General features: G+C 37.4%; 1 protein-coding gene across 10 annotated transcripts in view; it reads left to right on the top strand.

Moving 5' to 3' along the window:
- The window catches only part of TTLL11 (tubulin tyrosine ligase like 11), a 268,011-nt gene that overhangs the window by 208,018 nt on the left and 43,752 nt on the right, over window positions 1-16,241 (top strand). For 5 of the 10 annotated variants that reach the window (XM_072631816.1, XM_072631812.1, XM_072631811.1 and 2 more), the window contains one exon: window positions 330-371. The exons of the other annotated variants lie outside the window; for them this stretch is intronic. In XM_072631816.1, the coding sequence (XP_072487917.1) occupies window positions 330-371 (42 nt within the window). The remainder of the gene's footprint in view (window positions 1-329; window positions 372-16,241) is intronic. 10 annotated transcript variants of the gene reach the window in all.

The following is a 16,241-nucleotide window of genomic DNA, read 5'->3' as shown; positions in this document are numbered from 1 at the left end:
CTACTCTGAAATAGAGGACAAAAACGTTACTGGTAATGGTGGGAATCTGGTTTTCATGCCCCCTGAGAAGAGTGATGTTGAAGCTTAGGAATAGAGCTAGACAGGAACATAGTGTTAAGTGCCTACTACGTGCCATGCACCATGCTGAGTGTCGGGGATATTTTATTTTTAAAAAGCCAAAAGACAGTCTCTGACCTCAAGTAGTTCACATGCTACTTGAGTATAAAGTTAGATCACGGAATGCTGGAACTCAACGGGTTCTTACAACATAGAATCATAGAATATCAGAGCTTCAGTCATTTAGTCTAACAAACCCCTTTATTTTATAGATAAGAATGCTGAGCCTAAGAAAAGAGAAGTGACCGCCCAAGGTAATAAGTAGAGTTAGTGGCCCAACTAGAATTAGACCCTAGCTCTACTGACCCCAAACTCACAGGTCATAGGATCATAGATGCTGGAAAGAACTTAGAGGCCATCAATACCAATCTCCTTATTTTACAGATAGGAAACTGAGCCCCAGAAAAGTTAAATGATTTACCCAGTGTTACATAACCAGTCAGTGTCTAAGACAGGATTTAAATTCAGGTCTTCCTGGCTCCAAGCCCAGTACTTTATTATTCACTGTGTTTCCCTTCTGTCTCAGTTTCTGGCACTAGGACGACTGCCCTTTATTAGGGTCAATAGAAAGCCATAGTCTCGTCTTCAGACTCTCAGGGGTTAGATAAGAGTAGTAACAATATTGAGTTTGTATGGAACTTGATGGTTTTCAAAGAGCTTTCATGTCCATTATTTAGTTTGGGTCTTAACACAATCCTGGTAGGGAATGGTAAGCTGGGCAGATATTATCTCTATTTGACAGATGATGAAATTGAGTCTTGGGGTAGTAATTTTGTTGTTCAGTCATTTTTTCAGCTGCATCTTTGTGACTGCATCTGGGGTTTTCTTAGCCAAGACACTGGAGTGGTTTGCCATTTCCTTCTCTAGCTCATTTTTCAGGTGAGGAAAATAGGGCGAACAGGGTTAAGAGACTTGCCCAGGGTCACACAGCTATTAAATGTCAGAGGCCAGATTCACACTTAGGAAGATGAGTCTTCCTGACTCTAGGCCCAGCACCCTATCCCCTGCACTACCTAGCTGCCCTACAGGGGTAAAGTGACTTGCTTAACATGACAAGGCTAAGCAATGGCAACACCAGAATTGGAATCCAGACCTCCTGACAATTGTTAATTCAATGATTTCTTCAAATGCTAACAGATGCATCTGAACAGAGGAAGATACCAGTAGATGAGTAGTAAAGATTTTCCCTTAGAATCATCTACTTTAAGAAATGGCTTCAAGGATATTTTTTTAGAGGAAATTGCTTACAATAGAAATTTTCTTATCTAAAGCATTCAATTTTCTTACCTTTAATTTTTCAACACATTTGGTAATCAGAGATGTCCAACAATTTAATTGACTGCCTCATGAGATAATGAGCTCCCCTTCATTGAAGGTCTTCAAGTGAAGACTGGATTATCACTTCTCAGGGATATTGTAAAGTATACTCACGCTTCGAGGAAGAGTTGGTCCTCTGTAGATGGTCTCTGAGGAGTCTTCCAACAGTCTAGATTCTGTGTTCTAATACAGTATTTCTAAAGTATATTTTAGTCCTAATTTCCAGTTCTGTTTGTGTTCTAATATTCTATGTTCTACTCTCATGCCCTATGGGCTAACATTTGTGCTCTAAGAATTCTTCCAGCTCTAACTTTCTATATTCTAAGTTCTTTTCTAGCTCTAAGATTCTATAATTCTATAATTCTATGATCCTAAGCATCATATCAAAACCACTATATGTTCACCTATCTTCTAACACTTCACAAAATGATTTTAAAGTGCTAATGATGCACTTATCTCCCTATGTTACCAAGGCTGGAAATGCGTGGTCACTCACAGCCCCTTTTTGACCTCTTCTGTTTTCATCCTGGACCAGTTTGACCCTCTTTAGGCAACCTGGTGGCTTTCTACTCTTGAGGCTCATTATATTGGTGCCAGACTTTGTGTGAACACCCAGTGAGCTTAGAACACAATACTCAGAACTCTCGAGCTCAAGCAGTCCACCAGCCCAGCCTTCCCAGTGGCAGGGATTACAGACATGTGCCATCATATCTAGCATGTGTGCTCTCTTCTTGATAGCAGCCCAGAAATTCAATCAACCCTCAATATTGATAAGTCAGTATTAATATTGATAACTGAGTAGGCGCCTACTGTTTGATACCTATTTGAATGAAAATCAACTTGCCTGGGGATACACAGATAATTGAATAGTATCTAGGTTATGGAAAGGGAATATTTAAAAGGCAAGAAAATACACAAAATGATACACTTGGAAAATATAATGTCATTTAACAATATCCTCACTTATTTTCTGTTAGAATACTAATAGGTACTTTGCATTCTGATGAAATTTAATAACATGTAATCCTATACACTCTGGTATGCTAATGTAATCGTAATTTTTTTATTTTTAAAAAATGGATATGATGAGATTTTAATTTCCAGTCAAAATAAAAAATCCAAATGAGGACATTATTAAATAAACTAGGGATTCAAAACCCTTGACTACACATCATCAGATAAATACATCTAATTATCAGTGCTGATGTCGATCTTACATGAGCATCTCATATACTGGATACATTTCACCACTGAGATTCATCTCTTTGAGGAGAATCTGTTCTCTTGGTTAAGAAACTGTACCCAAAGAGCAGATACCTAGAAGTCAGTCAAAAGAGCTTTTTTGGAATCCTGAATCCTCCATGTAATAGCTGTGAAATGTTGGACATCATCTTTTGGATATTCTGTTTCTTTCATGAAATAGAGATGGTTAGAAATGCACTCCATAATTTACAAGGCTGTTGTGAGGATTAAAATATATCTTGATAAGAGTTCTTGATTTGGAAGCAGAGACCCTGGGTTAGCTTTGCTGCTTGGTGCATGGGTGGTGTTGAGCAGCACTTTTAATCTCTCTAAACTTAAAATAAAATGGGGGAGGGGGAATGGAGTGACAGGAAGGCTGATGTCTTAACATCCCTTCTAGCTCTATGATCCTATAGTATAGTGCTTTTATAAAGCAATATACATGAATATATTTGGAAGCCATTGTTGTTAAACATTACTGTTATCATAACTAGACAATAAAGAGATTTTCAGAGATTTTCCAACTTCTGGACTTCTCAAGAGAATAAGAGAGAGAGAGCATTCTGCTTAGTGGACACAATGCAAAAATGTCTTGTTCTGCACAGCAGACCACTGGATAATGGTTGAAGATTTTTACTGAAACTGCTTGATATTCTGAAGACAGCCTAAAGTATCCTGGTAGTAACGCATAGAGAAATGTACTTCAGATGTGAGAAGTATAATAATAAAAATAACTTATTCTTTAGTACTTTAATGTTTACAAATCACTTTCTCCACAGCAACCCTATAGTAGTAGCAACATGCTGCATGGATGCACCCTCAACCCTCTAAACTTTGCTTAGAGTGACCAGGCATGATGTTGTTGCTCATGAGTCTCTCTGTCTACTAGGTAGCATTCCTCTCTAAGGCATTCTTGTCTGTGTCACAAATCTTGATTCCTAAGACTGCCAGAGTTAAGGGAAAGAAATAAGGATGAAGTATAAGTTGTGCTCAATTAAAGGATAGTGCTTTTCTGAGCCCTTAAACTGCAATTACAAACAACTCCCTTCTTAAATCTGTATTATTTGCAAAACAGACCCATGGGAAAGAGATGTCACTAAATTCACGGATTCTTAGAATCATGTAACATTCGAGTCAGAAAGGATCTTATAACATAGACTATTAGATCATATAATATTAGAATAATATTCAGAGCCAGAGGGGACTTCAAAACCTAAAATGTTGGACCATAGAATCTAGGATGTTAGAGATTGACGGGATCATCTAGAAAAGGGGTTCTTAACTTAGGGTCTGTGAACTCTTTTTAAAAAAAAAATGTTGATAACTATTTCAACTATAATTGTTTTCCTTTGTACTCCTGTCTATTTTATTTTATACAATTAAAAACATTATTCCAAGTAGAGGCCCACAGTCTTCACCAGACTGCCAGAGGGGTCCATGAAACAAAAAGGTTAAAGATCCCTAATCTAGAACAATCCCTTTGCTATACACTGATTCCACATTAGAGAGTGATGTCACAGTCTTTCTAAAGAGACGATAAATGAACAGAGAGGTAACATGCAGAACAACACAACAACAAAAAGTGTGGACTTCCTTTGATTTGGTGAACTTATTTCTATCCATGCAATTAATTAGTACAATTTAAAGAAATATTTTCCCCTAATTATCCAGATTATTATTACTATTTCCAAACATTTTACCAATTCAGTAAGCACATATTATTGGATAGTGACTTTCCATCTACTTTTTACATCATTGATGTCATAGCCAGCTGACTATTGTGTTGCAATTAGGATCCACATTGACTACAAGCTGTTTGATCAACAACTGGGTCCTGTTTTGGTTTCCCTTTCTGATTCACTACATATGCTTAGGCAAACCACCTAACTTTTATGTATGTTCTTCATCTGGAATGAAACCATGTTGAAATATATTTGGCAAACAATGTATTGAATGAAGTGTTCAAAAACGCTTTTTAGTCATCGCATGTACTTCCGTGTGTGTGTGTGTGTGTGTGTGTGTGTGTGTGTGTGTGTGTGTGTGTATGAGATCTCCTTTAAAATACATAGCTGTGGTCAGCTTCCAGGTCTTGAGCCAAAATGGCAGAGTAAAGAAGCACTCAGCTGAGTCCTTCCAATATTCTCCTCTAAACAACTTTAAAATCATGACTCAAATTGAAATCTGGAGTAGCAAAGCCAACAAAAGGTCAGAGTGAGACATTCTTCCAGTCCAAAATAACATAAAAGGTCAGAAAGAGAGATCTGTAACACAGGAGAGGAGAATGGCCTGGAACTCACGTGTGTAAAAAATCTGTGGTGAGACTAAGTGTGGGTAGCAGAAGCAGTAGCAACAGCTTCAGGAACTCTCAAGCCAGAGATGATAAGGGGACCAGCAAGTAATCAGATAGATTATAGGTTACGTCTGAGCTAGCACTGAATTCAGAACCAGATACCATTTGGCAAACTCCATTGCCAATATCTACTTTTGGGTCATAGTTCAAGAGCAGAGAGGAGCACTTTCAGTTAAGAGGGAATGAACACCCTGAGGAGCAGCATCACTTCTGGTCCCAAGGGATCAGGGACCCTGAGGGGCACCATCATTTCCAGTACTAAGAGAGGAGGTACTCTGGGGAAGAATATCAATTGCAATTCCATGGGATCAGAGGCCCTTCCTCTGATGCAGACCATAGAGCAGTGACCCTACTTCTCTGTGGAACTCACCACCAACCCCCCAGAACTAGCTCTGAAAACAGTATGAAAAAGCCTGAAGACACAGCCCCTCCCCAACCCATGCTGGGAACAGAGCCCAACATTAACATGTAGGGTGGTGCTTTTACAAAAAAAAAAGAACCTAACCATGAAAAGCTACTATGGTGACAGGGAAGATCAAGATAAAACTCAGAAGAAGACAATAAAGCCAAAACAGCTACAAGCAAAGCCTGAAGGGGGTGGAAATGTGAATTGGACACAAGCCCTGCAAGAATTCCTGGAAAAACTAAAAATTTCCAAAATCAGAGTTGTAGAAGAAAAATTACGTAAAGAAATTAAAACAAATGAAGAAAATTTAAAAAGACAATTAATATCTTGGTAAAAGAGGTACAAATAAATATTGAAGAAAATAGCACTTTAAAAAAAGAATTAGGTGGTACAGTGGATAGAGCACCAGCCCTGGAGTCAGGAGGACCTGAGTTCAAATCTGGCCTCAGACACTTGACATTTACCAGCTGTGTGACCCTGGGCAAGTCACTTAACTCTGATTGCCTTGAAAAACAGACAAAAAGAATTAACCAAATAGAAAAAGAAGTACAAAAATTCACTGATAGTGCAGGGCCATGATGGCAGACTAGAAACAGAGACTTGCTAGAGCTCTTCCCCCAAGCCCAGCCAAATACCTGTAAAAAATGACTCTAAACAAATTCTGGAGCTGCAGAACCCACAGAATGATGCAGTGAGGCAAACCTCTAGCCCAAGACAGCCTGGATGGTTTCCAGGAAGGGTCTATCATGCTAGGAGCAGAGTGCAGTCCAGCATGAGCAACTCTGGCACATATGGGACCTGAGCAGGCCTTGGGGGGACTGAATCTCTGGCATCTGTGGAGGTTTCCAGACTTCACAACCCCTAAGCACCAAGGACAATTGGAAAGTCAGTGGAAAAAACCTGTGGGACCTGCATGAGAGAGTAGAGTGGTCCAGTCCCAGCGTGGCAGAGGGAGTGAAGGAGTCTGCAGCAGCTGCAACAGGGACAGAGGCAGAAGCTGTTTCTGGAGCTCTACGCCCTAGCTCTATGTTGTGGGGGGATCAAGCAAGTGACAGTACACCCCTTCACCCCCACCAGAAGCAGAGAACTATCTTGACATAGAGCTCAAAAGTCAAGTAAATGACTGGGGAAATTAGCAAAAATTGAAAAAAAGAATCTGATTATAGAATCTTACTTTGGTGACAAGGAAGACCAAAATATGCAAACAGAAGAAGACAACAAAATCAAAACTCCTCCATCCAAAGCCTTCAAGAAAAATATGAATTGGTCACAGGCCATGGAAGAGCTCAAAAAGGATTTTGAAAATCAAGTAAGAGAAGCAGAACAAAAATTGGGAAGAAAAATGAGAGTGATGCAAGACAATCATGAAAAACAAGTCAACTGCTGGCTAATGTGGACCCCAAAAAATGCTGACAAAAATAACACCTCAAAAATAGATTAACCCAAATGACAAAAGAGATCCAAAAAGCCAACGAGGAGAAGAATGCATTAAAAAGAATTGGCCAAATGGAAAAAGAGGTCCAAAAGCTCACTGAAGAAAGTAATTCCTTAAAGATCAAAATGGAACAGATGGAAGCTAATGACTTTATGAAAAATTGAGAAATTATGAAACAAAACAAAAGGCATGAAAAAATAGCAATGTGAAATATCTCATTGGAAAAATAGATCTAGGAGAGACAATTCAAAAATTATTGGACTACTGAAAGCCATGATCCAAAAAAGAACCTAGACATCATCTTTCAAGAAATTATCAAGGAAAGCTGCCGTGATATCCTAGAGAGAAAATAGATATTGAAAGAATCCACTGATCACCTCCTGAAAGACGTCCCCAAAGGAAAACTCTTAGGAAAATTTTAGCTAAATTCCAGAGCTCCCAGGTCAAGGAGAAAATATTGCAAGCAACCAGAAAGAAACACAATCAGGATAACACAAGATCTAGCAGCTTCTACATTAAGAGATAGAAGGGCTTGGAATATGATATTCTAGAGATCAAAGGAGTTAGGATTAAAACCAACAATCATTACCCAGCAAAACTGAGTATAATACTTTGAGGGGGAAAATGATCACTTAATGTAATAGAGAACTTTTAAGCATTCCTGGTGAAAACACCAGAGCTGAATAGAAAATCTGACTTTCAAACACAAAAATCAAGAGAAGCATGAAAAACTAAATAGGAAAGAGAAATCATGAGACTTACTAAAGCTGAACTGTTTACATTCCTACATGGAAAGATGATATTTGTAACTCTTGAGATTTTTCTCAGTATTAGAGTAGTTAGAGGGATTACATACATATAGACAGAGGGCACAGGGTGAGTTGAATAGGGAGAGATGATATCTAAAAAAATAAAATTAAGGGATGAGAGAGGAATATATTGGAAGAAGGAGAAAGGAAGAAATAGAATGGGGTGAATTACCTCACATAAAAAAGGCAAGAAAAAGCTTTCTCAATGGAGAGGAAGAGGGAGGAAGTGAGAGGAAAAGAGTGAACCTTACTCTTATTGGATTTGGCTTAAGGAGAGAATAACATGCACACTCAATTTGGAATGAAAATCTATCTCACACTACAGGAAAATGGGGGTAAGGGTGTAAGAGAGAGTGGGGGATGATAGAAGGGAGGGCAAATGGGAGGAGGGATAACTTGAAGTAAGCACTATTGAGGAGGAACAGCGTCAAAAGAAAGAATAGAATAGATGGGGGGGCAGGATAGGATGGAGGGAAATATAGTTAGTCTTTCACTTCATGACTGTTATAGAAGTTTTTTGCATGACCATACATGTGTAAGCTATATTGAACTGCATGCCATCTCAGTGGGGATAGATGGGGAGGGAGGAAGTGGGAAAAGTTGTAACTGAAAGTTTTAAAAACAAATGTTAAAAATTGTTTTTACATGCAACTGGGAAATAAGACATACTGTCAATGGAGTGTAGAAATTAAATTGTCCTACAAGAAATTGAGGGGAAGGGGATGAGAGAAGGGAGAGGTATGGTAGAAGGAAGGGCAGATTGGGGGAAGGGATAGTTGGAATGCATGATCTCTTGGGGCAGGCAGAGGGGAGAGATGGGGAGACAATTTGGAACTCAAAATCTTGTGGAAGTGAATGTTGAAAACTAAAAATAAATAAAGTTTAAAATTCACCAATGAAAATAACTCCTGAAAAAGCAATACAAAAGCTCACTGAAGAAAATTTGAATTAAAATAGAATTAAAAATTAGAATTGGGCAAGTGAAAGCTAGTGACTTCATGAGACATCAAGAAGCAATAAAACAAAGTCAAAAGAATGAAAACATAGAAGAAAATGTGAAATATTTCTTTAGGGAAAAAAATTGACTTGGAAAATGGATTGAGGAAAGACAATTTAAGAGTTACGGGATTACCCAAAAGCCATGATGAAAGAAAATAACTAGACATCATATTTCAAGAAATGATCAAGAAAAACTTCCCTGATATCCTATTACCAGAGCATAAAATAGAAATGGAAAGAATCCACTGATCACCACCTGAAAAAAAATTCCCAGGAATATTATAAATTCTTAGGTCCCCAGGTCAAAAAGAAAATATTGCTTGAAGTAGCATTGCTTGAAGAAATCATTCAAATATCATGGAGCCACAATCAGGATTGCTCAAGATTTAGCATCTGCCACCTTAAAGGAGTAGAGGGCTAGGAATGCAATATTCTGGAAGGCAAAAGAATTGGTATTGCAACTAAACAAAACTGAGTATAAGCCTTCAAGGGGAAATATATGAATGTTTAATGAAATAGAGGACTTTCAAGTATTCCTGATATAAAGATCAAAGCTGAATAGAAAGTTTGACTTTTAAATACAGGATTCAGGAGAAGCATAAAAAGGTTAACATGACAGAGAAATCATAAGGGACTCTGTAAAGGTACCTGTGTGCCTCTATATAGGGGAAGATGATATATGTATTTTCCAAGAACTTTATCATTATTAGGGCAGTTAGAAAGATTTTACATAGAAAGAGGGTATAGGAGTGACTCAATTAAGTAAGGATGATGTTTAAAAAAAAAAAAGGTGAATAAGCAAGAAAGAATATTACCCTGAGAGAGAAAAGGAAGAGGAAGAATGAGTAAAATTATCTCACATAAAAGAAGTGTGTATAGTAGAGCCGTTAAAGTGAAGGATAAAATGGGAGGGGACAGGGAATGCTAGAACCTCACTAACAACTAAAATACATATACATGCCCAATTGGTAATAAAAATCTATTTTAGCCAACAGGGAAGTAGGAAGGTAAAAGTATAAGAGAAGAGTGAATAATAAAAGGGAAGGCAGATAAAAGAAGACAGTGGCTAGAAAGAAAATAGACTTTAGGGGAGGGAGAGCCCAAAAAGAGAAAGATAAACAAAATGAAAAAGAATGGAGGGTAATGCACATTTAGCTATCATTACTGTGAATGTGAATAGAATGAATTTATTCATAAAGTGGAAGTGGATAGCAGAATGGATTAGAAACCAGAATCCAACAATATAGTATGTCCAAGAAATGTACTCAAAACAGGGAGACATACGGTTAAAATAAGGAGCTGGAGCAAAATCTACTGTGCTTCAGCTGAAGTAAAAAAAAAAAGTCAGTGATAAGCAATTATAATCTCAGACAAAGCAAAAGCAAAAAATAGACCTAATTAAAAGAGATAAGTCAAGAAAGTACAGCTTGCTAAAAAGCACCATAGACAGTAAAGTAATATTAATATTGAACACACATGCATCAAATGGCATAGTATACAAATTCTTAAAAGAAAAGTTAAATGAATTATAAGAGGAAATAGACAGTAAAACCATACCAGTGGGGGACCTCAATTTTCCCCTCTCAGAACTGGAAAAAATAAATAAGAAAGAATCAAGGTAATGAATAGAATCTTAGAAATGTTAGTATAATAGACCTCTGGAGAAAACTGAATGGGAATAGAAAGGAGTGTACCTTTTTCTCAGCAAAAATTAACCATGTATTAAGGCATTAAAATCTCACAACCAAATGCAGAAAATCAGAAATATTCAGTTTGCCCTTTTAAGACTCTAATGCAATAAAATTACATCTAATAAAGACCATATATTAAAAGCTATTTGGAAACTAATCCTAAAGAATGAATGGATCAGAGACTAAATAATAGAAACGATCAATAATCTCATTAAAGAGAATGACAATGAGACAACATTCCAAAATTTGTGGGGTGTAGTCAGAGTAGTACTTAGGGAAAAGCAGTATCTCTCAATGTGTATGTCAATAAAAGAGAGAGAATAGATCCATAAATTGAGCATGAAACATGAAAAAAAACCTAAAAGAAAAATTTTAAATCCCCAATTAAACACCAAAATGAAAAACCTTAAAAATAAAAAAAGAGATTAATAAAAGTGAAAGAAAAAAAAAACATTGAACTAAGAAATAAAACTAGAAGCTGGTTTTTATGAAGAAAAATAAAGTAGATGAACCACTGTTTAATTTTATTTAAAAAAGAAAGAAAATCAAATTGCTAGTATCAAAAATGAAAAGGTTGAATATGCTACCAATGAAGATTAATTTTGCCCAACTATATGCCATTAAAGCTGACAAAGTGAAATGGATGAATATTTGCAAAAATATAAGCTGCCCAGATTAACAGAAGAGGAAATAGCATACTTAAATAGCTCAATTTTATAAAAAAGTTATTGAATATGCCATAATTGAGCTCCTCAAGAAAAAATCCCAAGGATCATGTGGATTCACAAATGAATTCTCTCAAACATGTAAGGAACAGTTAATTCCAATATTGTTTAAACCATTTGAAAAAAATCAGTTAAAAAGGTGTCCTACCAAATGCCTTTTATGACACAAATATGATTTTGATACCTAAACTCGGGAGAGAAAAAAAGTCACAGATCAGTTTCCTCAATGAATATCAATGCAAAAAAATTTTAATAAAATACTTGCAGGAAGATTATAGCAGTATATCACAAAAATCATACACTACAACCAGGTGATATCTACACCAAGAATGCAGGACTTGTTTAATATTAGGTAAACTATCAACATAATTGACCAAAGCAAAAATCATATTATTGTATCAATAGATGCAGAAAAAGCCTTTGACAAAATGCGACACCTATTCCTATTAAAAAACACTAGAAAGCATAGGAATAAATGAAACCTTTCCTAAAAATAAGTAATATCAATCTAAAACCAAGAACAAACATTATTTGTAATGGGAATAAATTTGAAGCCTTCATAAGATTAGGAGTGAATCAAGAATGTGCATTATTGGAGGAGCCAAGATGGTGGAGTAGAAAGACACACATATGCTAGCTCCGAACCCACAGCCTATAAAATATCTGTAAAGAAGAACTCCCAACAAATTCTGGAGCAGCAGAAGCCACAGAACAATGAAGCAGATGAGATTTCTGTTCCAGAGAGACCTGAAAACCTGACTCAAAAGGTCCGTCGCACACCAGACCCGGAGTGGAGCCCAGCCCTGCCTTGGCTGTGCCGCACCAAGAGGAGCAAATCTGAGCGGGCTTCAGGGACAGACTCTCCAGCAGCCACGCAGGTCCCTCCACCCACAGGTGGCAAGGGTGGGCAAGAGGGTCTCTTTGGCTGGTCGAGAGGGGAGTGGGGTGTCTCCATAACTGAGGCCCCCTTGGGAGGCAGCAGCGGGGATGGCAGCAGACAGGGGCTCCCCAAGCAGGCAGGAGCTGGGATCCATTGTTGAAGGTCTCCACATAAACCCCCTGAGGGAACTGAGCCCCATGTGGTGGCCCTGCCCCCGCCTGAGCACCTGAACTTAATCTCACACTGAATAGCAGCCCTGCCCCCGCCCAAAGCCCTGAGGCTGGGAAGCAGCATTTGAATCTCAGACCCCAAGCGCTGGCTGGGCTGATCTGGAGGTGAGGTGGGGGTGGAAAGAAAACTCAGAAGTCAAGTCACTGGCTGGGAAAATGCCCAGAAAAGGGAAAAAAAAATAAGACTATAGAAGGTTACTTTCTTGGTGAACAGATATTTCCTCCCTTCCTTTCTGATGAGGAAGAACAATGCTTACCATCAGGGAAAGATACAGAAGTCAAGGCTTCTGTATCCCACACATCCAAAATAAATATACCATGGGCTCAGGCCATGGAAGAGCTCAAAAAGGATTTTGAAAATCAAGTTAGAGAGGTGGAGGAAAAACTGGGAAGAGAAATGAGACAGATGCAAGAAAAGCATGAAAAGCAGGTCAACACCTTGCTAAAGGAGACCCAAAAAAATGCTGAAGAAAATAACACCTTGAAAAATAGGCTAACTCAATTGGCAAAAGAGGTTCAAAAAGCCAATGAGGAGAAGAATGCTTTCAAAAGCAGAATTAGCCAAATGGAAAAGGAGGTTCAAAAGCTCACTGAAGAAAATAGTTCTTTCAAAATTAGAATGGAACAGATAGAGGCTAATGACTTTGTGAGAAACCAAGAAATCACAAAACAAAACCAAAAGAATGAAAAAATGGAAGATAATGTGAAATATCTCATTGGAAAAACAACAGACCTGGAAAATAGATCCAGGAGACACAATTTAAAAATTATGGGACTACCTGAAAGCCATGATCAAAAAAAGAGCTTAGACATCATCTTTCATGAAATTATCAAGGAAAACTGCCCTGAGATTCTAGAACCAGAGGGCAAAATAAGTATTCAAGGAATCCACAGAACACCGCCTGAAAGAGATCCAAAAAGAGAAACTCCTAGGAACATTGTGGCCAAATTCCAGAGTTCCCAGGTCAAGGAGAAAATATTGCAAGCAGCTAGAAAGAAACAATTCAAGTATTGTGGAAATACAATCAGGATAACACAAGATCTAGCAGCTTCTACATTAAGGGATCGAAGGGTGTGGAATATCATATTCCAGAAGTCAAAGGAACTAGGACTAAAACCAAGAATCACCTACCCAGCAAAACTGAGTATAATACTTCAGGGGAAAAAATGGTCTTTCAATGAAATAAAGGACTTTCAAGCATTCTTGATGAAAAGACCAGAGCTGAAAAGAAAATTTGACTTTCAAACACAAGAATGAAGAGAAGCATGAAAAGGTGAACAGCAAAGAGAAGTCATAAGGGACTTACAAACGTTGAACTGTTTACATTCCTACATGGAAAGACAATATTTGTAACTCTTGAAACTTTTCAGTATCTGGGTAGTGGGTGGGATTACACACGCACACACTCACACTCATAGAGACAGAGTGCACAGAGTGAATTGAATAGGATGGGATCATATCTTTAAAAAATGAAATAAAGCTGTGAGAGAGAAATATATCGGGAGGAGAAAGGGAGAAATGGAATGGGGCAAATTATCTCTCATAAAAGAGGCAAGCAAAAGACTTTTTAGTGGAGGGAAAAAGAAAGGAGGTGAGAGAAAAATATGAAGTTTACTCTCATCACATTCCACTAAAGGAAGGAATAAAATGCACACTTATTTTGGTATGAAAACCTATCTTACAATATAGGAAAGTGGGGGATAAGGAGATAAGCAGGGTGGGGGGGATAATGGAAGGGAGGGCCATGGGAGGAGGCAGCAGTTAGAAGTCAACATTCTTGGGGAGGGACAGGATCAAAAGAGAGAATAGAAGCAATGGGGGGCAGGATAGGATGGAGGGAAATATAGTTAGTCTTACACAACACAACTATTATGGAAGTCATTTGCAAAACTACACAGATATGGCCTATATTGCATTACCTGCCTTCCCAAAGGGAATGGGTGGGGAGGGAGGGATGAAGAGAAGTTGGAACTCAAAGTTTTAGGAACAGCTGATGAGTACTGTTCTTGCTACTAGGAAATAAGAAATACGGGTAAAGAGGTATAGAAAGTTATCTGGCCCTACAGGACAAAAGAGAAGATGGGGACAAGGGAAGGGAGGGATGATAGAAGAGAGGGCAGATTGGTGATAGGGGCAATTAGAATGCTTGGTGTTTTGGGGTGGAGGGAGGGGATAAATGGGGAGAAAATTTGGAACCCAAAATTTTGTGAAAATGAATGTTAAAAGTTAAATAAATTAATAAAAGAATGTCCATTATTACCACCATTATTCAGTATTATACTAGAAATGCTAGCTATAGCAATAAGACAAGAAAAATAAGTTTAAGTAACAAAAATAGGCAATGGGAGGGAGGGGGACTATTACTCTTTGCAGATGATTTGAAAGAACCCTAAAGAATCAACTAAAAAGCTGTTTCAAAACTGTTGAAATAATTAACAACTTCAGCAGAGTTGCAGGATATAAAATAAAACAACTAAATCATCAGCATTTCTCCATACAAAACACAGCAGGAAGAAATAGAAAGAGAAAGTACATTTAAAATAGCTGCAGACAATATAAAAATACATCAGAGTTTACCTGCTAAGACAAACCCAGGATTTATATGAACACAACTACAAAAGACCTTTCACACAAAGACAAATGTAAACAATTGGAGAAATATTGATTGCTCATGGACAAGTCAACCAATATAATAAAAATAACAATTCTGTCTATGTTAATTTACTTATTGAGTGCCATACAATAAAACTATCAAAGAGTTATAGAACTAGAAAAAAAATCATAACAAAGTTCATTTTCAAAAGCTGAAGGTAAAGAATATTAAGAGAATCAATAAAGAAAATGTTAAGCTAGTCCAGATTTCAAACTATATTACAAATCTATTATCATCAAAACAATTTGGTATCGGCTAAGAAATAGAGTGGTAGATCAGTGGAATAGGTTAAGTATATCACACACAGTACTAAATGACTGTAGTAATCTAGTGTTTGATAAACCTGAAGATCCAAGCTTTTGGGGTATGAACTGAACATCTAACAAAAATCGCTAGGAAAACTTGAAAGCAATTTGCCAGAAACTAAGCATAGACCAATATCTCACAGCATATATCAGGATAAGGTCAAAATGGATAAATGATTTAGACATAAAGTTAAATATGTATATAAGCAAATTAGGGGAGCATGGAAAAATGTACCTGTCAGATCTATGGATAAGGAAAGAGTTTATGACTAAATAAGAGATAGAGAGATCAAGGGAAGTAAAATAGATAATTTTGACCACACAAAAGCAAAAAGCTTTTGCACACACAAAACAAATGTAGCCAAAATTAGAAGAGAAACAGGAAAGGATGCTGGGGGTGGGATTTCAACAAATTTATCTGATAATTTCTTAAATGTATAAGGAGCTGAGTCAAATTTATAAAAAATAAAAGCCTTTCCCCAGTTGACAAATGACCAACAGATATGAAGAAGCAGCTTTCAAGAGAAGAAATCAAAGATACCAGTGGTTACATGAAAAAATGCTCTAAATTACTATTAGAGAAATGCAAATTAAAACATCTCTGAAGTACTATCTTATACCTAGCAGAATGATTAACACGGCAGAAAAGGAAAATGACAAATGCTGGATGGGATGTGGAAAAACTGGGATACTAGTGCACTTTTTGGTGGAGTTGTGAACTAGTCCAACTGTTCTGGAGAACAGTTTGGAACTACATTCAAAGGGCTATAAAACTATGCATATCCTTTGACCCAGCAATATTACTGCTAGATCTTTATCCCAAAGAGAAAAGGACCTATTTATACAAAAATATTTATAGCAGATCTTTTTATGGTATCAAAGAACTGGAAATCAAGGGGATGCTCATCAATTAGGGAATGGCTGAACCAATTGCAGTCTCTAATTGTGATGGAATTGTGCTGTAAGAAATAATGAGCAGGAAGATTTGTATGAACATTGTACACAGTAACAGCAGTATTGTGAGGACGATCAGCTGTAAAATGATCAAGGCAGTGATCCAAGACAATTTCAAAGGACCTAT

The sequence above is a fragment of the Notamacropus eugenii genome, chromosome 1, assembly GCF_028372415.1.
Source record: "Notamacropus eugenii isolate mMacEug1 chromosome 1, mMacEug1.pri_v2, whole genome shotgun sequence".
NCBI lineage: Eukaryota > Metazoa > Chordata > Mammalia > Diprotodontia > Macropodidae > Notamacropus > Notamacropus eugenii.
This window is presented reverse-complemented; position numbering and strand designations above follow the sequence as displayed.